Below are 24,544 nucleotides of genomic sequence, written 5' to 3'. Positions count from 1 at the left end.
TCAAAAAAGATTTTTGTTAAAAGGTTAAAGCACTATATTCTGATAGTACTCATTGCTAGTGTCATTGCTAGTGTTTGTTCAGTACTACTGGGGTGATTTGTCTTTCATTCTGAAAACTGTTTATCCCTCATTGCTTCCCCCAAATTTAGATTATTCAAGTTGTTTCCACACCTGTCCTGGTTCCCGTTATGGTTAAGTGGATTTTCATGCAATGCACAATTTAGTTGTCACTTTCTCATTATGAAAATACATTCATTGTACCACAATCCTCGGACAGTAATGTTAAATCAACAGAGGAAACACTATTACTAGTCTTCAGACAGAGTAGCAAGAAACAACACAAGAGCCAGAGATTAGGCAATACATTATTTATGTATATTTCTGAGGAAATTAGTATCTATCAATGATATGGTGGATTACATTCAGATTGGAGCCCTTTTGAGAAGTTTTAAACAAGAAATAAAATGACAAATCATAAAATTAAAATAGAGTAACACCAAAAAATACAACGCAAATGAAGCAAAATGTGTAAAAGTCCATGAGAACGGAGTGGTTTGCATACCAAACCAAACAGACAAAAGAAGACAACACCTTATGCTGTCTGCACTTGTCTCCTCTCTTTGTGCTAAAATTAGGATTTTCTTATTTTAAATAATTAGGAAATAGGCATACAATCTAAATCTCAGGATCAATACGCCTCCATGAACTCACTTCTTAAAAGTGTTGTCAAACAGAAACAGAATCCATTCCCGTCGCTGTCAATGGTCTTAAAGACACAGCTCTTGGTTACAATCTGCTGCTGTGATGCAGGGGGATTCTGAACAAGTTCATTTCGGTCCCTGGTTCCAACGGGTCCTCCGGCCTACCCACCACCTTCTACACTCTAGTGGGGCTAAAATGCTGGTGGTTGATCTTGACGGCAAGCGGGGATGAGCACAAGGAGAATTGAAACAGCGTCATTTCAGGACTAATCATACTGTACAAAAAAGAGGGGGGGAAAAAGGAACACTACCCAAAACAAATGTACAAATGTACAAAAATCAACAGGATTAAAATAAAATGAAAACTCATTTTAAAAACATCCAATGAATAAACTTAAATGGTCGTTTTCCGGTCAACAGCCTATGGTTTAAGATTTTATCCTACATCAAAATGCATGTGCCAAACAAGTGCAACTGACAGCAAAGTGGTGTTTCTGTGTTCAGTGACGAGTTCCTAAGAAGGAATGAGTGTTCGGAATCAAAGATACCTGCTCCATCCACAGCATGACAAAAAAAAATTATAGAGCAGTTAGTGATTTTTGTTCCATCATTAGACATTTAGATTTTCTCCTCTCTCTCATGTTGCGTTAAGCTAAAAAACCTTTTCCATGAATTTATGTAAAATTCCAAGACGAAAAAAAAAACAAGAATGAATCCCTTTTTCCTGTTCTGCAGTTTAGACAACATGATTCTTAGGCTCTGACACAGAACATAATGGACCTCAAGTACTTTTAACTATACCGCCCTGGAGCAAAACGGTACAATAGTAAATGCAGCAAAAGTTCCTGTGCCACTTTCCAAAACAGACGTAAAACCTGGAGAAACGTACCAACTGGAGACCTCATAGCTTTTGTATTCACCATGTTCCCACGAGCATCAGGTGTTTTTAATGTTGTTTTTCAAATTGGACACAAAATGTCATCAGAGACATCAGTAAATCATTGTTACTATGCTCCACACACTACTTTGAAGATCTGAAAATCTCACCAAATAAAGGACAAGGATGAGATATAGTGTTTTGGAATGAAACTGCCAAATAAATGATTACTGCGGAAACACAGGAAGAGAAAAATGAATACAAGTTGTTCACAACTTCCCCAAGAATATTTCAGTTCCCAGGTAAAGTGTCAAATCACATGGGTAGAGGGAGAAGGTAAGGACGGTCTGACAGATGTGGCAGAGTCGGGATTCAGTTCCTATGGGGTTAGGCAGTTCTCTTCCTAACCCAGGGTTAGTAAAGTTTATTGGAGGAGGACCCTCATACATCAGAACAACATGGGGAAACACTTGCTCACTGCGGAGAAAACACTAGGAAGATTTTCTGGTTATTGCATTCCAGTTACTGGAGGCCTCAATTTTGTACATGACAATCCATTCCCAATACTAATCATCTTTACTATTGGACTGTATTTCATATAAAGTTTTGCATATACTATTGGACTGTATCTTATAAAGCATTGCATATACGATTAGACTATTTTATATAAAGCATTGTATAGGCTTCAAACTGTTCATGATTGTAAAAGAAATGTTAAGAATAAAACGTTACTTTGCCCAGCATTATTCTGGTCACAGAGCCTACCACCACCTTCACATAAAGCCTGATTTATACTCTGTTGTGTACCATGTCGCGCACCAAAAATAGCAGATCTACAAGCTAGCTTGTAGATATGCAATTATAGGTGCACGAAACCCTCATGCAACAAAGAATGAATCATCATTAAACCTTCAGCTATGTGGATAAGCGTTTAAGTTCTTTATGTCTCATTGACTATGAGATTCAAGTTGGGGTACTAAACCAACATTTTAGGCTACTAGTCACACTGGTTGATGAATCTCAAAATACATCAAGACAAATATCTAACCGGTCAAATATTTCACGTCATATTTAGATTTGCTGCCTAGAGTAGGTTAACTTCCCAGCCAGCAATGTTTATCACAGTCAAACACACTCATTTAACTTTCGTTTCAGCCTCTCTACTCTCAACATAGTTCATTAGTGGACCCCCTACCCTTAATTAGGGCTAAGTCACTGTCTGTGAAGGCACTATGTGACAGTAAAGGCATGGGTCAAGTTAATTTTTGGGACAATTCAGAAGCTAAGCTGTGCAGTGTTTGTTATAAGCAGGGGCATCAAACATACTTGTTGATTTAGTTGATTTGTCACAAGCAGCTAGATTAATGACTCAGGCCAAGGGACATTATTCTATTAAAGATGAACCCAAAAGTGTGCAGCATAGACTTTCCTATATCTAATTGTACAAGGGTTGATTAGGGTGGTTTTATGGAAGAGAAATGTATAAAAAAGGTTGAAAAATTCCAAACACCTGCTAAAAAATTGCTCTGTTTGTTAACATACCTGAAAGACTCAAAGACTGAGTTTAGTGCCCTAAGCATGACCAGACATTTGGTTATCCCTGCAGAAATTAGGAGTCGATTACCTTGTAAGGTTCACCAGCAGAAATGTGCAGAAAAAAGGACAGCATTGCAAAACAAGTAAGCTTAATTTAAACTAAAGTGAATGTGAAACCATTACAAATCGAGAAGATAGACAAGGGTTATTATTAGCACCATTCTCTTCTGTAGTGAAGTCTGTCGACTGATCAGGAAGGGAGAGTGTGGGCTGTCAGTAGCGGAAGTGTTACTCCTGGTGCTCTGCAGTGCAACCAACCATACACAGCTCCCTCATTTAACTGCCGATTTATCAATATGGTTACTGGGAAACATATTCCAGCTTCAACTGAAAGGGTGGGGATAAAAGAGAATGTAATTCCAAAACACTGCAGCACTAAGTACTAAATGTCAAAAGCAAATTTCAAGCCAAAGTGGAAGCTGAACATGATCCTAGAGCTGGTAGAAAATATGAGAAAAAAAAAAAAAGATTTTCCTTCGTCAACCAGGTCAGGTTGTCAGGATGACAGAGCCTTCCTCAGTCACTGCTGTCATCTTCGTCATCATCATCTGACAAGTTGCTGCTGAACTTTGACCCCGGTCGGCTGATGGAGTCCGAGCGCGGTGCGAAGCCACCCCCTGATGTGAGTTGCACATAGCAAAACTCACAGACTCGCACGGGCTTGGAGGACTGGCTGGGCAAGAGGTATTTTTTATCTGAGCAGGGACCGCACACCACAAAACCGCATTTTCGGCAGTGATGTCGCCGGCTGACCGGTGTGAATTTGACTTTCTGACAGCGCATGCACACTGTGGCCTCCGAGTCAGGGATCCAAACGGCAGCATGTTCGCCTGTAGGAGACTTGCCACTCTTCTCCAGAAGGTCACCGACACACTTACCGATGTGGTTCATCCATTCCGACTTCTCAGTGGCAGTGGCAGCATAGACGGCAAAGGACTTGGTGGGTGTCTTAATAAGCCAGCCGTTACGCAGGTCACCCTCATCCGGTACAGTATCTATGGTGACACTCTCTAGGGGAATTATGTGTTGCTTATTGTATTTCTTCTTCTGGATGACGATGTTGCCATAGACTAGGATGTCGTTGAAGAGGAAGAACTGGCGCGCTTTGGCTTTTTTGCGGCAGAGTTTGGTCAGAACACCCTCACCGATAAGCACACGGCCCGGGATGACCAAAGGTTGGCCTGCTGCACCAAAGCAGCCCTCCACCACCCCAATGCGCTTAGAGTTGGCCTCGCTGTTCGCCAGCCGGTCCACCATCTTAGCCTCACCTGGCAGAGAAGGAAAGGGAAGAGTGTGTTTAATTTTTGACTGGGAGAAATTGAGATACAGAGTCAAAGGCCACTTGCATTACAGTAAGGCAATAATATTCATGTTTATTGGCACCACAGCTGATGGGCCCACAAGATTGACTTGTAAACCTGCACTAACAAACTAAAAAGCCAATTGAAACCCAACAACTGTTTCATGGTGAGTTAATTAGACCATATCCTTCTAACCACTTTACTTGTAGCAAAATTACACATTGGTAGAGGTTTGGGTTGTGTAGTTGACTTGCCTTGATGTAACTCCAAATATTGATTAGATACGTTCAATAACCAATAGCTGCTCTGTTGATTGATTTTTTTTGTATTAATAATCCAAAATAGCCTTCCCATTGACAAACAAATATTTGTTGTTATATCATGGCAAGGTAAACTACACAATCCAGACCCCTACCAAAGTGTAATTAAGCTTGAATTCCCTTTACCTTCTGTTCTGGGACTTGCCAGCACAAATCAGCACGTTATTCAAGGTTAAGACTATTATAAATTAATTAGTCACTCACTTAAAGAGAGTGTAAGTGATAGGTTTAAGTTTTTTGTTTAAAAAAAAAAGCTCCATATTTTGATAGTAATCATTGCAATAGTGTTTGTGTTCAGTAACAGTAAGTACCTACATCTCTCCAGCTCTTTAATAACAACAAAAAAAAGGAAAGATTCACATTTTATCCATTCAGGAGCGAGAACTCCAAAAATATTATTTATCAGCTTATTTTGTGTTTGTTTCATCACTTCCAATTTCACTTGTTTATCCTGTATGACTTCACTCTCCTGAATGGATCAAATTGGCCTGAAAAACGTGTCTGCTGTTTGTGTATCATGTGACAGTATGTACTGAGAATCAGAAACTTTCTGTTTGTTGGAACTTGGAAGAAGTGATTCTGAAGCCTTCCAGTTGGATTTTGACATTCGAGGTAGGATCCTGCTGCCTAGTCTCTGGGGTCTGACACTTGAATCAAATGAAATGAGGATCCTCTGCTCTGACCCAGATGCTTTTCTCATGGCACAGTAATAAGGACCAGAGGGCACTGGTGTTGAAGGGCCACCGATGCACTCTGATCAGCCTAGGGGGGCTGTCAAGAGTTCTGCAGAGTTTCTGCAGGAGCCAGCGACTCATGGCCATGGCCTTTAAGTTGCAAGAGCTAGTGATGAAGACGTCCGCATGCATAGTGATGTATAACAATAATACACTATCACAATACACACTAAAAAGACACTAAAAGGCTGCATTACAGTAAAATTATTACATTTTAGCTTAGTGAAATCAACATCTGAGTGAAACAACTCCGTGAAACAACTCCGATCTAATCAACCTTGGTCGGAAAGTGTGGGTGAGCCGGGTGGTGTCATGGATGCAGCAGTGTTGGAATCAATCAACGCTAGACTAAGCAAGTTGGATATGCTTGACTCATTACAACATGACATCTGTGAGTTGAAAACCAGCTTGGAGTTTAGTCAAAAGCAGATTATACAACAGGTAGTTCCGACCAAGCAATCTGATTGGTTGAAATAGCTTTCTAGCCGTGCTTCAAACCAGCATCATAGCACGGGCCTAATCACATTAATAAATCACTCCGCACTGCAGTTCAGTCCGCACCTGATTAGACCATATATGGCACAGCTGTGCTGTGAAGTCACGCTGTCCCACGGTAGGAAAACAAACAGACAGTAGCCTGACCCACCGCCGCCACCGGAGAACAAACAGCTATGCAAAATGGACTATGTTGTTAATTTGGTGGATTTACGGTTGATCAATGGTTAGAAGGTTATAAATATCCTCCTGTGTAAAGTAAAATTACTCCCATTTCGTTAACAGTCCAGTAGGCTATATGCTCCGTTGTACGACCGTGTCACGGGGCCAAAATAGCCGATCTACAAGTTCACAACGCGTCGCCATCGCGACGCGTTGTCAGCTTGTAGATCAGTTATTTTGGCCGCGTGACACGGTCGTACGACGGAGCATATAGCCTACTGGAATTCATTCCACTGCGCAAGCATTGATAGCTCAGCTGTGTTGATGAGACGGCGCCTCAAACTCAAAGCGCTGCTACAGGGACTATTTAATGTCTCAGTCAAAAACTCTTCTCTTTACAGGGAAACGGACAATAGCGAAACATTTTTATTATGAATTGCCCCACAATATGAATACATGTGGATGTGTTTTGTTGGTAACTGTTGTATAATCGCAATATTACACTCGAGGGTGTGCTTTACCGTCATTATTGGCACTTCAGTGATGCTGGCGGAACTCGGCTGGCGCCTCGTTCCTGACCGCATCACTGTCGTGCCAATAATGACGGTAAAGCACACCCTCTCGTGTAATATTGCTTAATTGAGGACTTGAGGAAGTAAAAAGCCTTCCTTAAGGATGTAGTGAAAGAGGTACAGCAATCTGCTGTCTCTCTCACCTTGGATAAGCAGCGTATGAAAGAGATCTTACTGGATATACAGTGCAGAGAGATTAGAGACAACTTGATATTCTCTGGTATCAGTGAGGATAAAGCTGAGCCTGAAAAAAATGTAAGAGACTTTATGTCCAAAAAAATCAAACTGTCCCTGAGGTAGTTAGGGACATAACCTTCTCTAGGGTTCACAGACTGGGCCGACCTGTTGATTTGATTTTGATTTGATAAACTTTATTTTGAACTTGCAGATAAAATAAAACAACAAGAATCAAGAACAATGAAAGCCACAATATAGAAATAAAAATACAAATGAAATAAACAAAAAAACATTTAAAATGCGATCATTGATCGTCCCCAACATGTTCAAAAAGGAGTAGGATGTCCCAACAATAATAAGTTGCTCTCTATATTAAATGCTTGTAATCTGTCTCAAATTGTTGCATCTCCTACCAGAATAAGACTAGGCAGTGATGGTATTATTTATTTAAGATTCTATAATACGGATCTGATTATTGACGGGCGGGGCGGGTGCGGGTTGTCAAAATTGGACCCGTGCAGGACTCTGAATCACATTACGAATTACCTTCTGAAAGCACAAATAATCATCCACAAAATATCATCACATTGATCAGGGTATTTGGACTTTTTTTTTTGATTTGTCTATCACCCAGCCCTACCCAAGGTGACAAGAATTGAACCAGTGGGATTGTATGTACAAGGTCCAACCACATGCTATATGCTCGTATATCTGTCCTATGGTGGGTAAGTTTGTCCTGTCAAACAGCCACATGGAAGGAAGGTAACAAATCAAGACTCCAACCAGACACTTTTCCATTCTAAATCTGGACAACAGCCAGGGACCTGAAGTGGGAACTGAACATCATGGCCCTACTGAAAAAGGCACAGCAGAGACTGTTCTTCCTCCGGCAGCTGAGGAAGTACAGACTGTCAAGGGCTATGATGACCCGTTTTTATACGGCCATCATCGAGTCCATCCTCACCCACTCCATCATCACCTGGTTCCCCTCTGCAGCTGCAAAAGATCTCGTCAAGCTGCAGCGGGTGATTCGTTCCGCAGAGAGGGTGATCGGCCGTCCCCTGCCCTCCCTCAAGTCCCTACACGACTCCAGGGCGCTGAGGAGGGCAAGAAAGATCATGGCTGACCCCTCCCACCCTGGCCACGGCCTCCTCACCCTGCTCCCCTCTGGGAGAAGGATGCGGCTGCTGAAGGCCACCACAGCACGCCACAGACTCAGCTTCTTTCCCTCAGCTGCCAGGCTGCTCAATGAGTCTGGCTTCCCTCCTCCCCCGCCCCCAAGGGTCACTGAAACTTGACACTGGCAATGACATTGCACTACTGACCACTATGGCACTTTATATTTAGTGTGGTTGCCCTAACAGGGCAACCAGACTATAGTACTCCTTATACTTTATTTATTTATAGATAAACAATACTTCGGGCCGCTACTCCTCCCACAGTTTATTTTTCCCAATTTAGTGCTATATGTCAAAATGACCGGTCTGACCGGGAATCGTGCACTTGCATAAGGCTAAGAGATTGGTTGCATAGTTTAATTGATATTGATTTATTAGTGCATTAAATTTCCCCATCCACTTCAATGGAAAAGTGAAAACACTAAAATTCAAGTATTTTTTTCTCAGAAACCGTAAGAGCTACAGTTACCAGACTTTGAGGGGAGGTTCATAGTTTATTGCCAAATTATTGAAACAAATATTACACCATTCGGCCTCATGGTGGCGCTATAAGAGCCCACTTTACCTTTTGGCCTATAACTCTTGAACCGTAGGTCGTAAAATCAAAATTTACGCAAAAAACATTACGCAACTCCCCATATAGGCCACTACCATTTGCGTATGGATAGATTTTTTTATATTGATTTATTAGTGCATTAAATTTCTCCATTCACCTTCATGGGAATTGCACAAACTCCCATTAAAGTATTTTTTTCTCGGAAACCGTAAGGGCTACAGTTACAAGACTTGGAGGGGAGGTTAATAGTTTTTTGCAAAATTATTTAAAAAATAATCACACCAGTCGGCCACATGGTGGCGCTATAACAGCCCACTTTACGTTTTGGCCTATAACTCTTGAACCGTAGGTCGTAAAATCAAAATTTCTTTTCCCCTGGATTCCTTGGGTCACAACGCATCTCTCCATATAGGCCACGCCCATTTGCGTCAGGATATATTTTCCGCCATTTTGAATTTTCTTCAAAACACACTTTTTGTTCCTTTTCCTAATTTTTTTTTCCAAATCACACAAAAATCGGTACACGTGATCTATGGACCCCTGCGATAAACATATCCAAACGGCATTATGATAGTCCTTACCGTTCTTCCGTAAATTGTTTCCAAAGTTATGGAGGGACCCGTTTCACCAAAAATGTCAAAAATCACGAACGAAACGTCCAATCGATCCCAAATTTGAATCACATGTCGAGGGTGATTTCCACTTTGACCCATAGGGGGCGCCACGAATGCGCAAAATGTCACCGTTTGATGCAAAAACATGATTTTTGGGGGGGTCAGTCCCTTCAAAATGAAACGCAAGTGATCTCAGGAGTGACGTGACAATGTAATTGGCGCAGTCTCCAACGGTATTCCTCCCGGCGTATTACTCGAGTCCCGACCGGCGTCGGCGCAACCACACTTTGCAATTACAAATTGCGACGCGTCTAGTTATCTATTTTTCTTGCACGGTGTTGTTTTGTGTTTGTTGGTATTTGTATGTTATATGTGAAAAAAGAGAAACACAACAATGTAATTGCCAAAACAAATTCCTATGTGTATTACACAATGGCTAATAAAGGAATCTGAATCTGAATCTGAATCTGAATAGGGATTCACTTAGTTGCTACTGTACACTGTGGATGAAAAAAAAGAGTTTCCTGAACAGCATCCAATATACACAATCCTCACCATCTGCAAGGATTGGGAACTTCGTGAAAGCATTCCCATCACAGTAAGAACCCGCGATTATGTTCTATAGGCAGAGGATGCCAACACTGTTGGTCTGGGCTCCCCAGTGATCTGCTCACCAATAACTCAGGGCTCAACACTGCTGGTGCATTGTAGACCCTGGAGGGGATGTTGTTTGCATACAGAGGGATTGCTGACACATTAACCCTGTTAGTGAGGCCTCGCTGTGACTTACTGGGAGAGGAGGGTCAAAAATTTGTATTAAAAATAAGGGGGGGGGGGGGGTGCTGCAAAAGGCACAAAACAATTATATAACTGGGAGAATGATCAGCCTTTTGGAAAATTAATCAACTATTTTTAATTACTGTTAACAATTAATATGTTTTCAGTTGTACAGGAGACAGATAAAAAATACAAATATAAATAAATAAATATGTAATAAATATAAGAAATCTAATGGAAAATATCAAAACAACATCATCTGATGACTGTAGCCAACTTATAGAGGCCTAGTTCAATAAATAACTCCCTCTATAGAGGCCTAGTTCAATAAATAAATCCCTCTGAGTAGTATAACTGACAAATGGCAAGTCTTCAAATGTCTTGAATGAGTGTGACTGTGAGCATGATACAGGCCCAACAACAACATGTGAGACTGCTGGAAACAACTTCAAAATAATCAAATGTAGTCTACAACTCTTTCACGGTGACACTTGCAGCCAAGATTAGCAAATATAAGAATGACTAATTTTGATCTCAGACATAGATGAAAGAATATTTCTATATGCACACACCAAGCGCAACATGATCTAGAATGGAGCTTTCCATCAATTCGTCAGAGACAGGCACAGAGACCACGTGCACCAGACACAAAGAGATTGACAGAGAGACTGTGACACTTACAATGCACAAGACAGGCTGAACGACAGAGACTGCAACAAATATGTGAGTGCGTGTGGATGCGGGCCGCAAAACAAGAGAGATACAGACAGAGACCATAGCACACTCTATGGCACACACAATCAACGATAAATTACGGCAAATAGTTGACTAAAGAGCACTTCCTGAAATCATGCCAAAGATGACCACGCTTTAAGCCAGTGTTGAGTTTGTTCCCCTATTGAAATGTGTTAACTGGGGCTGCAACTATCAATTATTTTCTTATCAATTATTCTCTCGATTACTTTTTCGGTGAATCAAATAACACTTAAGTGTTATTTCATACTGCATAGTGAAAATAACAGATCTACAAGCTCACAACAGAGTTTGTTTTCCTATATTTTTAACAAATTAACAAGGTAAAAATAGGGTGCGTGCAGCGTCCCCTGGTAGCATCACTAGTTGTTTTTGACCTTTTCTGCCTTTATTGATAATACACAGAAGAGAGAGACAGGAAACAGGGGAGAGAGAGAGATGGGGAGTGCCAGCAAAGGTCGTCGGGCTGGGGAATCAAACCCGCGACTCGCCGCCAAACTGCATCAGAGCGTACATAACCGCTAGCACAACTGGTAGGATCAATAGAGTTTACTGCATCCTTTCACATTCTAACATGCAAGAGATGCAGGGTGTGTACCATTATCACAGCTGTACTTAGCATTACAACTGCTAGAACTATACATTTTATTTCTATGGGACAATGATCTAAACATTTTATTCAGAGTACTGTGCTTTAGGTTAGTGTCCACCACATACGGTTGGGAATAGGTTATAATAGTATTGGGGCGGAGTGATTTGAATGATGCTGCAGATAATAGTCTTAATCTCCATGTTTGGCTGAGCCACTGTATTAGAGTGTGAATCCACACAGGCTAGGGCCTAGGCTGTTTACTGGACTACCTTTGGTTATAAGAGCAGCAGGAGGTAAAGATAAACAAATGGTTATTTATTAATCAGAGGCTCTGTCCTTTATCTCAGCTTTCCAAGTCTAGCCGTTTACTGCCACAAGACAGCAGAAGATTAAAACGACCAAAACCAAGAATGTCAAGTACAGAGGAAATCAGTCAAATTGTTTTGCATAACATGTGGGAAATGATGTAGTTGTAGAAAAGTTGGAGATAGTAGTGGGGAATCCCCTATCAGTCAGATGTTCAGGAAAGAGTTCTGGCCTCTCTGCAATCTAATGAAATGGAGGAGAAAATAAAAATGTGACCACACCAAGCAAACATCTTGTAATATAAAAAATGTGAGACACTTATAAACGCCTCTGTGCACTTGAAATTGTAAAATAATTTTACAAATATGTGTTTCTCAGACATGTAGATAACATCAGGAAATCTAAAGGTCTAGAACATGGATTTTCAAAGTCAGAGACAGAGGGCCTCCCTTGAGACAAGGGTCAGAGTCTTCCCACATGCACTCAGGTTGGTAAATTAACACCAGCAACCAGACAAACGCTGGTAAATGTTGGATGTGGATGCTAAGTCTGTCTTACCTCAACACTTTGGCAACTACTATTCATTCAGACATATCCTGCTCGCTTAAAAAAGGGGGTAAAATGTAATCACATTTGCCCAGAAAAACAGTTAAATCCTTTGGTGAATTTTGTGCCTTGCCAGCAGCTGTTCCCGGCAGTCAAAGAGTTTAATAGGGGTGTGGCCTCAGAAATGTATCAGGCATACAGTTTATGAATGAATCATTGGCTGCTTCAGTGACATTCATGGTGTGTCTGTTCATAACTGGAATGAGTTAACGCAGATGTCTGATCAAGGCTTTAAGCAGCAGTCACATTAAGCTTAAAGCCAGGGGTGCAACACATCCTTAACTTCAGTGCCATTCGTGGTACACGTAGTGGTGTAAGCTGTGATTGTCTTTTTCTACTCTGTCTACTTTAGAGGGGACATAAAGTAAATCATGCATACAGAAGATGCATCCTAAATTGGGCTATCCTAATACCTTTCAAGCTATGGACATTTTGTGCATTTTCTGAGCTAATATTCAGATACCTGTTCGAAATCAATTAACCAACAACTCGAAGGCTCTTTGCAGCATGATTGTTGTCTCGCTTGTAGCCGTCTCCACACTAGCAGCGACAAAAGCTACAAAACATCCAAGCGTGGCCACTAGCCAGCTACATTGCGGCAGAATTGCCGTCTAAGTGTTTCTCAGGGCACACCGTGTGAATGAAAAGGGTAGAATTAAATAGCACAGGGAACTGGAGAACATTTCGTTTTTCTTCCATTTACGGAACTGAGCAGGAAGGAAGAGAGAGTAGGGGAGTGGAAATGGTGAAGCAGAAAAATATGATTGATTGACGATTCACTGAGTCATTGGAGCGCTGGAAAAAGTTGAAGTCAGCTCAACCTGTTTTTGTAGCGACAACTGTATGCCGTCAGTTTGTAGTAGGGATGTCACGGTGTGTGGAATTTCCCAATTTACAATTAATAAATGCATGTCAACACCGCATCCTCAATGTTGTAGTAATACACACAATAAGTTCCCAAACCAGCGCGTGGAAGGAACACGTTATTCCAACCAGTTCCTGTCCCCTCCATCAGGCGCCCCGGCTGGCCAGGGGGAGGCAGTATAGTGACCAGGATTACTGCATGTTTTTGTGAGGGTATCTACCCTAGGGAACACGGGGAGTACATGCAAACTCGACACAGAGAGGCCCTTTCGCCAACCACACCTAGGGTATGGGCACTGATGACGCAGTGCCCACAGTGCCCACAACGGGAATCCATCCCAGGACCTTCTAGCTGTGAGGCGACAGCAGCGCTACCGACTGCGCCACCGTGCCCCCGAGGTGAGCATTTCTAACAATATTGGATTTGCTATGAGCATTTATCCAAAGTGGATGGCTACCTTTGATCAATATTCCATATTATTTCGGAATAGCAATCTGCTCAATGAGCGTATCATATGAATATTTGGAGATTTGTGGCCAGCCCTACATACAGAAGTGGCATGAGCTGTGATTGCTCTACTTTTGAGGGGCTGTACAGACAAACCCAGTTCTAGATGGATAGGCCTTCAGCCATGGCATAAAAATGTAAAGTTTATTTCTAGTTCTTACTATAATCATGGAATGCAGTGCTTTGAGGATTACTGCTCGAGCTTGCAACATGCACTGCAGTTCAAATGTGTACAGAGCTACACATGAACCCTGATCCAAGAACAGAGGGAGTAAATGATGATGACAAAGGCAGGGTGGGGAAGAGACAGAGGGCTTCTGTGGGCTGTAAACAGCATCCTCCTCAACAAGGAAACCCATTTAGCTAGGGAGGAGAATGCTGTCACAGATGCTGCTGAAGCATATTAACCTGTCCTTGTCCTTGATGTTTTCCACTGTGTATTTCACTGAGTCTGTCAGGATATTGTTCTAAGTGATAAGTGTGACTTCAGGATATAAGTTAACTGTGACTTCAGGATACAAATGACGGCCGATCTACACCATACTTTTCAAAGCGCACGTATAGAATTTGCTGCGCACGTACAGTGCGTTTGGAAAGATCCAATTGATATCAATTATACGGGCTAAGCCAGGCGCGCGGATACACGAGCCCCGCATACGCAGGCTTTAAAATAGGACTGGATTTAAAAGTGCGTGTGTGCGTATAAGCGCGTGTGTGCGTGTCGCTTTGAAAAGTCTGGCGTAGATCAGCTATGAATGGCAACACTGTGCTTGCAATGGGTCTGCAGGAAAGTGTGTTATGAGAAAGAGAATTAGAGAAAGACACACATTTCATTGTCATTCCCTACTCTTAATCTTAATATCACATATAATATGGGTCTAATATTAACCTCTAAGTGGCACATTAGCCATCAGCTGTGATGACGAGTTTTCAGCTATGAAAAAAACGGAGGTACAAATATAGAGTTTACTATGACCACTACACACACACACACACACACACACACACGCAAACACACACCCACACACATACACACATGCAGGCCCACTGTACTCTGACTCCCATGACAGGTGTGTACAGTAGCCTACCTTAAACCATCAAGGAACGACACCATTAACCAAAGCCTCAAAAAGTAGTATTACTACGCTCTCAGTTTAACTTTCCCCTGTTCCATGATCTCTTCCCCAACATCTTGCTCCATTGTCACCATATAATGTTTAAAGCCTGCCCACAAATCAGCATCTGTTGTTGTTGAAAAAGTAATTGAAGAAAATCAGAGTTCTTATGGTTGTTGGCGCTAAAATCTTGCGTGTGTTATGTCAGTAGTTATGTGATCTTTTTGCATCACTCCATATGAGTGATGCCACGTTTGACGTCACTGTGCAAACATTCTTCTAGCACCCCAGTTGGTGTTAAGGACCAGCACAGACTGTAGGGACTGTAGGGCCTGGCAGTGTTATTACCTAAATAAAAAACTGCTTCACCAAAAGTGGCACAGTCGGTAACGCTGTCGCCTCACAGCTAGAAGGTCCTGGGTTGCATGTTCTCCCCATGTCCCCTAGGGTAGGTACCCTCACAAAAACATGCAGTAATCCTGGTCTGTATACTGCCTCCCCCTGGTCAGCCGGGGCTCCTGATGGAGGGGAAAGAAACTGGTTGGAATAACGTGTTCCTTCCACACGCTACGTCCTACCGAGGAAACTCCCCTCTGTCAGGTGATAAGAAGCGGCTTGCTAGCTCCTCATGCATTGAAGGAGGCATGAGCTCAGTTCTGGGCTCTCCCTAGGCTGGCAGAGGGAGATTAGCACCCAAGATTACATAGGCAATTGGCACTGGGTGAAAACAAAATCATGGGATAAAAAAAAAGAAAAAAGAAAAGGTGCAATTCAACTTTGTGTGAATAGCAGTTGGTCTACCTACTCTTCTACTGAAAAGTTTAGATCCTGTGGTGATCCTGTGGTACATGAAAAATGCAAAAGGTCAAAATGCAATTTATCCAGGCTTTCTGTATTAGCTCAGCAGCAATATAAACGTCAGCGCTCGTACAGGGGACCCATGTGACATAAATGTTACAGATTGCAGCTTTAAGCAGATTGAGACAAAGAAAATGCAATGCACACCTAGAACCAACTGGCGCATGTGTGCGTATGCGCGTGTTTGTGTGTGAGAGAGATTCAACAACAGACCTATTCAATGATGGTGTAAATTAACACCACATAATGACTGACTGATGGATTGATTGATGATACTTTATAGTTGGAATTCTGACCTCAGCTTGTTTTTAGATCAAATGCAGACCAGAATACCTCAAGAATGTCCTTTCAGTCCTGGAAGGTTGGGGACCACTGCTCTAGAATACAACTCTTGTTCAACTCTAGTGTATGTAAACAGAGTTGAACAGTTCTATCTATTCTCACATTCAGTACAGCAGGGTTTTGCTGAATGTAATTTGGCATTGATGCAGTGCTGTAACAATGACTCTTATTTTAAAGTTGTCCTTCACAACCATCTGATCCCTGAACAGGGTGGCATGCTTTTCCCCCTTATTGTTGGCTTTAGGGCACGGTCACACCAAACTATGGCTGCCAGCTGATAAACTCAGGTTGTGCGTGGCTGTTTTTTGCAGCCAGTGCATTAAAAAAACGGAGTAGCTTGCAGCGCCTTCTGTCCCAATAACCAGTGAAGCACCTCTTTCAGGACCCTCCATATTAGTCAAATCATGGATGAGCTGAATTAAACTTCGGTGTGTGTGTGTGACCGTGCCTTTAAGCACAATTAAACTTTGATAGAGGTTTCGTTTGTGTATTTATATTGCCATGATTTAACTCCAGATACTGGAGCCTTCAGCAGTTCAGCAGAAAACAGGTCTCAAAGTCACACTTTTAGCACACAAATGAAAGCAAACAAAATTTATTCTGCCAATGTATAAAATTGCAAACCAGTTCCGCATTTTTCATTTACTTTATCTTTGTTCAAGAAGTTTTCAAATGTTTCTCTTTTCAGTCCATTTACAATGATTAATAAATGTATATACTATCATAAGTTCTAACACACAATAACAAACAGGTTGATTCAGTCACGGAAGCATACCTCCAGGATCTTCTTCCTATTTAAAATAGTATAATCAACACAAAGATGAGAATATATTTTTTTCGCTGAACCAGGTTTTGTCATTTATACATTCGCAGAATCCACTTTGTTAGTGTTCAATTGTGTGCTAAAAGTGTGAGTTGGAAATTGTTTCACCATGCAATTAGGGCTGGAGCGATTATTTTTATGCGGTTATTCTATTGATTACTTTTTTGAATAATCGATTAGGGGTTTTATTTAAATCAATGAATCAAACCACTTTATACCTCGATGCACAATGGTGTTATGCAAAAAGTGAAAATAGCAGATCTAAAAGCTTACGTCATGTTACATCTCACGATGCATTGTGAGGTTGTAGATCTGTTATTTTCACTTTTTTTTATTTTAATGAGAATTAAAAAAAAAAAAAAAAAACGTTTTGCCTATTATGCTGAAATGACAGAAATTAGGTGTCACATCAAATTTTTATTTTGGGTCTTGAGCTGAAAAGGTTTTCTAAAAGTAAAAGTAAAGTAAAATTATCCTGCTCAATCATTATTTGTGGTAGACTAGTCCGCCAGTGTCTGCAGAGACCCTGCTTTCTGCTTGTATTTCTTATTTCGGAATGTTCTGTCCTTTTCTGCTCCATGTGTGCCAGATCGTTCAGTGACAGCCAAGAGGAAGGAACAATAATTTTTGGGTCCGACGCTGATCCCGATTTTGGAGAGTCCTAGAGCATTTTTTTTTTTTGGGGCTTTCTATACCTTTATTTAGAGAGGGACAGGGAAAGTAGGCTGACAGGAAATGGGGATAGAGATGGGGGGTGACATGCAGCAAAGGTCGTCGGGAACGGGAGTCGAACCCGCGACACGCTGTCAGGCTGGCATTGCAGCCTAGGGTGCCTGGACCGTCACGCTACGGCCCAGGCCAGAGAGTCCTAGAGCATTTTGATTTGAAATTTGATTTGTTAATAAAGAAATCACACCCTGTGTGAAGGTAGCGGCGCCTTTGATACATTTTGTCATCGATATGTGTTTATAATGTGTTTATAGCCACGTGTCATGTGAAGCTTGACCAATCACTTTGTTGACGGACCTGACCAATCAGAACGTTGACGGACCTGACCAATCAGAACGTTGACGGACCTGACCAATCAGAACGTTGACGGACACGGACAAAGTCAGGTATAGAGCAGGATCCTCTATACCCTAGCGCCGCTAAAAACATCTACAAGCTCAAGATGCGTTGTGACCAAAACAGGTTGAAAGTGTTTAGAAATCATGACGTCAGCTGCATAATTGCTGATACCGATGTCGTCAAAAAAGTCACATAATGGCTGATATATCGGTCTGGCACAGCGAGACAGGCAGCAATGCGAAATGACAAGCACACAAGGCTCCTTCTAAAACTAGAGTACATGTGGGGTTGGTTGGCTGAATGCTACTCAGTACTACCTTTAAAAAGTCTCTGAAGTTTGTCTGAGTAGAACCATGAGGATTGGGGGCATGGCTAGCCTATACAGAGGAATGTGGTCCAAACAGGCCTACATCTGTTTCTCTCATTCTAATATTCTCATGTAGATTAACCTGTAGGACATTCAAATACAATAATCCAACAGAGAGAAAGAAAACAGGTCAGGAAACAGGGTTTACTGTAAAATAGCCTACATAAATTGCCGTGATTTCAATTGCAAAAATCTCTCAGGAATAAAGAGGACACATTACTCATTACTTTAACCTATGACAACATAATTATTAGCCAGCGCTACCAAATGTGAGTGTCTTGTCAGAGTGGAAGTAGCCTATTCTTATACATGTAATCTGCACCCATTTATACACACGCTATATTGGATTATAGGCTGGGTGCTGGATTACACGACCAACCTAGGCCAGACATCTTGTACAGATGAAGTCTGACGAGGCAGCAAATAGGTGCTCCCTGAGGGTGGAAGAGGACAGGTTGACTTGTTATTCATTTTACACTACCTTACCTCACCCAGCTTGATTCTAGGAAAACTGGTTTTACCACAGCAGAACAAAGTAACCAGATCCTGCTGCTAAGTGAGTTGCACGGATAGGATATATCCATCCGTGCAACACTGACAGGGGCTGATAGATCTCAAGAAATAGATAGATTAGCAATTTTCCCTAATTTACCAAACTGCATATGTGATGTAGGTAAAGTAAATAAAAAATAACGATTGTAATCCATTGTTAAGTGGATTTGCCTATAAGGGACACAAACCAGCAGCCACAATGAAAATGGATTTGCTTGATGGCAGGTGGTAATTATGTAACTCGGTGCTGGCCTGACACTTTAAAGATTTTGCCAAATCAACTTGGGTAGATAGATGTGTCTATTTTCACTTGATCAACATTCATTTGAATACAGTCCCACAATGCTTGGTTGCTTGGCTTTACACTATAGGCTGTATAGCTATCCAATCAGCTCAAAATCCTTGTGCCAAACTTGTGACAACCTGTTAACTTACGCACACAACTTCACCTTTTGCCCCTGTTAGCCACTCCCATAAAGAGAAACTTGGCTGATTCTTTACTTGAATCCTGTTTTTCCATTGTGAGGAGGACATGTGAAAATCATGTGACATAACACTTACCAACGTTTTGAGAGCTCACACTCAAAGATGCTGGAAAACTGCCTGCCTACTGTATGTAAAACTCAATTTTATAAACTTGGGAAACGTATTCAGCATGCTTGTGTGTTTCATTTCATTGCGAGTCACAACATGCATGGTGAAATGTTTAATTTAGACTTTCATCATAATTAGGCCTAGTCTGACAGTGCAAATATATAGGGGCGAAGTACTGTAGTTGACGGACAAGACCACATATCATCAGTTGGACCCTAATTACCAATTAATAAGCCATCAACATGTATTAGCATGATAAGCCCTCAACATGTATTGGCATGGCTGTGGTAAGGAGGTGATTACTAAGCTCTCACTCAACTTTTTTATGCGGTTTTCATCCCAGTTACGCAACAGAGATAGTTATGGCGATCAGTGCATTGGTGAATTGCTAATGGATATGTTATACTGAAAAGCTGCATAGGGAAGCAAGCTCCCATCTTATTTGAGGTTAAGATATTCTGCAATCAATCAACTTGTTAATTGTTATTGTACAAAAGTACTTTATGTTAAACTACTGTATGCCCCTTTAGAGTTTTGTCATGGAGAAAAATATTCCATGACAAAACTATAAAGGGGCACTATGCGGAGATCATATCTCCACCAGGCCAGGTGGCCTACCCAGTGAAGGCCACCCGGCCTGGTGGAAATGTGCATGGCGTTGCGGCATGATGGGGAAATTTTATTTGAATAGACGACTTACCGAGTTATAAACCAAAATGTAAAGAATAGACGACGAATAGACAACTTACAGAGTTATAAACCAAAATGTAAAGAGGGCTGCTTGGTATAGCGCCACCATGAGGATGATTTGAATTCGGGGTCATATGTCTTCCTTGACCTATTGGCAGCAAAAATCAGATGCTGATCAGTCTAGCGGTTTGCAGGTTTACCTCCGGATTCTCACACACACATACTAACAGACAGGGATGAAAACATAATCTCCATCCCCGGCCTACATCCTGGCTCAGTTAATAGTTTAGTAGATAAAGTATGTTTTAAACATATTAAAAAATAAAATAAAATAAAAAGAATAGGCCAAAATACCAAGTAGCTTAGTTTACAGTATGCACATGTCCATTAACTACAAAGCACAATTAACACATTATCATGGGAATGTTTCAAAGTTTATAATAGATGATTGCAAGTGAAGTGAACCCTACCAGAAGTGCAACAATACATGGATTGAAAGCAAATGTATATCCATTAGCTAACTGAAATTAATAAAAATTCAGTACTGACAACTAACCTACATAAGCAACGGGTGGTTGATAAATCTCTCCTGTCATGTCATAAATAAGGTGGCCTCAGTCTGACTGAGACTTCCCAATTCCCATAGATCTGTGTGGTGGTAGTGGCCACTGTGGACTTTCATTCATGCTTAACGTTACACAAGGCGGCGTAGTGTAATTAAGAGCTTATTATTTCCACTTTTCGAATTGCGACAAAATGATTCCCAATAAATGTTAATACATTTCAATTGTCACTGTTTATCACTTATAACTACAGTTCAGACACAATCTGGCTCATGGGGTTAGCCTATTAGCCCAGTTAGCTGTGGGGAATCAGCTGCTACTTTAGTTTATATAAGTTTAGTAAAGTCTTTCAAAACTGCTTTTCTAGTCAATTCTTCACATTTGTGGTCCTCGTTCACTTGTCACGTGCTTTAAAAGCTACATACAGGCAACCATACTTTCTTTACTTTGACATTAACCACAACTGTGTGTGAATGAAGCAAGCGAGCATTGCTATGCTAAGCTCGGCTAGCCTGGCTACTCTTCCCATCTTTACTAACCAAAGTCCTACTTCCCTTAACTCTGTTAGCAGCAGCATGCATTAGCATTAGAAGAAACAGAAAAGACTTCATGACTCCGACCAAGACAGTTACATACCCGAGGTTATTCTTCTGTCCCGGGCAACTTTTCAAGTTATTTGACAAACTCTGTGGTAATTCCAAAGTCCAAACTGGGTGAGTAAGTAAGAACGTTGCCCCCTCCCAACCTTGCCGCTGTGTCCGCAGACAGCGGCTCCCCACTCACTCGGTCGCCTTGACTTGAAAATAATAACAATATGGCTCCGCTGAGAGGCTGGAGAGACGTATTAGCTACTTGTCAACGCAGGGCAAAAGCCAGTGTTGCCAGATCTTGCGAGAGAAACAAGCAACCAGGTCTATGAAAACAAGCCCAAAAGAAGCGACTAGGCTTGGGCTACATGAGCCCTTTGAAAATAGCAGATCTACAAGCTCACAACGCGTCGCAGTGAGCTTGTAGATCTGCTATTTTCAAATAAATCTTGAAAAAATGTGAAAATTGTTAAATATGTTTTTGAACATTTTTTGAACAATCTGGTACAGGGGGTCACATACTTCTAGGTGGGAGTCTGTTTCAGATGGGAGTCTGTCTAAAATGTTTAAGAACCACTGGTTTAAACAACATTAGGAAACAAGCCCCAAAAAACGCAACCCGCAACCACCAATATTTATAAGCAACTTTACAGAAACACAAGCCCAAAGTCGCTTATAATAAGCATACATGGCAACACCTGGGAGGGGATTAAAGACGAATGTATACTTTATCGTACGCCGGTGTCGCGCGCCGGAAAACAGCCGATCTACAAGCTCACAACGCGTGGCTGACGCAAATTGTTGTGAGCTTGTAGATTGACTATTTTTTTCGGCACGCGACACCGGTGTACGACGGGAGTATACATTTAGCTCAACAGTAGTAAACAGGACGGAGCATAATGTTTTTTTTTAACAGGCAGACTGGAATGTCTTAAAAATAGTTCTCGGACTTTTTAGAGGCAGTTTACAAAAACAAATGCGTTAGAAGAGTTCACAACGCGTTGTTTATTCATTCACAGTCACACTTTCCAGAAAGTCAGAGAAACGCTATAAACTTTATTTTATTTTTATTTTTAATATGTGAGCCAATTGGCCAATTATTTGTTTACCAATATTGAGACTGGACGCACATGTGATTGTTTCATGCAATCAATTCCCAACATATTGTTTCGGATGCGCTGGTGTCAGTACATTCAAACTCCTATTGTGACAGTGTGTTGGCTAGTGAGGCGCGTTCTAGAGGGACATGACAGAATGGGTTTTATTTGGTGCCGGCCTGCGCGCGCATACTGGTTCTTATCAGTGTGACTTGTCTGTTAAGGGGGTCTATACAATGATGACAGGCTACATCATCATAATACATTCTAGCACATGAATTAATCCCTGTCTTTCCAGCTGGCTCCCATGTGGAAGTTCAAGTTAATCTTTTCTAAGCATTGGCATAATCCACCCTCATAGGTAGAATTGAAGTGCAGACTGTATCTGCCCAATGCTGCTGAAAAAAACATTATCTTTTTATGAAAGGTATTATTATGAAAGACATTTTCTCAATACAGCTGAATCAGTCATAAGCTGTTGAGAACAGAGAGAACAGAGTGACTCATCCACTAGTTAAATGCTGAAGTAGTCTACACGTCCAGACCTGATGATGCTGACACTGACAGACATCTGTTACTGCAGTGTGGGTTTGTTTTACACATGTACAGTACTTTCATTTTCTGAATGTCAAGATACCTCTATTAAAAGTCCATTTTAAAATGCTTTTAAACTTGACATAGCTCCTGCCAAAGAATAAAAAAAGACTACTTTCATGGAGATAATATTGGGCATGGTACTAGACAGCCAAATGAATAAAATACAAACCAATAAGATTACATCTATGCGTTTTTCATAATTTAGTAACTTTTAATAACTATAGTGATATAGTTTGTGTCAAACAATTTTGTAATTAGTCAACTTGGTTAATTTGAAGCAAGTTTGTGCATGGATATATTTTATTGACCCTGATATCTGAACAATGTGTTTGAACACAAATATCTAATCACTTGCCATTGATTGACTTGAGCTACACTTAAAGAATAATATCCTTCAAAGTCTGAAGAGCACTTTTCTTTTCCCCATACAATCCTAAATTATATAAATCCTATAGTCACTGTAGTGTATGTCTCCTTTTCCTTAGTTCTCATAGAGTGAGCTGAAGGAAACCTTCACACAAACCATTTTCTCTTCTTTTTCGTTTTCGAGGCACTCATGCACTTTCACCCCTCATAAGTCAAGCACATGCAAGCAACGATGACATCATCAGACATTCAAACGTGACTCACAGCGAACATGCTTTGCATACAGCCATTGAAAAACCACTGTACATGAACCTCAGTACTAAACAGAGCTTAGCTCTCCATCTGTTGCCTGAAATCCACTGCATCTCAAACCGCCCTCCATCCACCCTGGAGAGATTGGCCCAGTGGGGGTTAGCTATGATGGGGAATCAGAGGCTATGTCTTTCCCCACCACAGACATGGGTACACCACAGACATATCATGTTATGAGTAAATGAATCCAACTTCCCAAGCTTGGGTGCCAGGCATTGTGTGTTGGCATGGGGGGCTCATCCATGGGATTGGTCACTCTTGCTTTCTCATCCTTCCCTATCGTGATCTACTGCACATTCTTCTATACATCTCTCCCTCTTTACTCTCTTCCCACTTTTTTCTTCTGTCGTCGTTATGTGTCTAATGACTATTACTCTTACCGTTGTTGACATGGCAGGGCTGGTGTTCTAAAATCTCTGAAGGAAACTCAGGTTTGTTGGGATGTTGAATTGTATTTTAGCATGAACGGATGCCTGTGTAATCCTGGCTGACATTTAGTTGTTTCATGTCTCTTTATTACCCTGAAACACAGTAGATTCTACATGCAGAATGAGGGTGAATGGGTTTCCTCTAGAAGACAAGAGGCTAAGGTGACATTGAATTAATCTGATTCTGGTTCTTCCTTGGATACACATGAGAAGATCTTTAAGCAGTGGAGGAAATAGCCTAGCCATGCATTCACATGATGAAAGTGTAATCCCCTAATACTATACCATTAGAAAAGATGGCCCATGATGTCTATGGTAACCTTGTCTTTTTTTGTTTTGTTTACTGACCAAAAATCATGCATTTTCAGGTCAGGATACCAATTTTATCGAATCAGGACAGAGAGCTCAGACAGGATACAGATTAATCAAGTGAAATTGGAAGTGATTGATACAAAGAAATGAGCATGCACAATTGCAACTGGAACACTATACAAAT

General features: G+C 41.2%; 1 protein-coding gene across 1 annotated transcript; it reads right to left on the bottom strand.

Annotated features, from left to right (window-relative positions):
• Positions 1-353: 353 nt before the first annotated feature.
• Positions 354-21,477, bottom strand: plekhf2 (pleckstrin homology domain containing, family F (with FYVE domain) member 2). Its single transcript, XM_084053021.1, has 2 exons — positions 21,298-21,477; positions 354-4,442 (listed from the first exon to the last, which is right to left on the bottom strand). Exon 2 carries the CDS (start codon positions 4,429-4,431, stop codon positions 3,691-3,693), a length of 741 nt encoding a protein of 246 aa, XP_083909147.1. The 5' UTR covers positions 4,432-4,442; positions 21,298-21,477; the 3' UTR covers positions 354-3,690.
• Between the last annotated feature and the right edge of the window lie 3,067 nt (positions 21,478-24,544).

Source organism: Gymnoscopelus microlampas (assembly GCF_963454915.1).
Source record: "Gymnoscopelus microlampas genome assembly, chromosome: 3".
NCBI classification, from domain to species: domain Eukaryota; kingdom Metazoa; phylum Chordata; class Actinopteri; order Myctophiformes; family Myctophidae; genus Gymnoscopelus; species Gymnoscopelus microlampas.
This window is presented reverse-complemented; position numbering and strand designations above follow the sequence as displayed.

Bases quoted from the DNA above. Each gene is read 5' to 3' on its own strand.
- plekhf2 (XM_084053021.1), bottom strand. From the start codon at position 4,431: ATGGTGGACCGGCTGGCGAACAGCGAGGCCAACTCTAAGCGCATTGGG.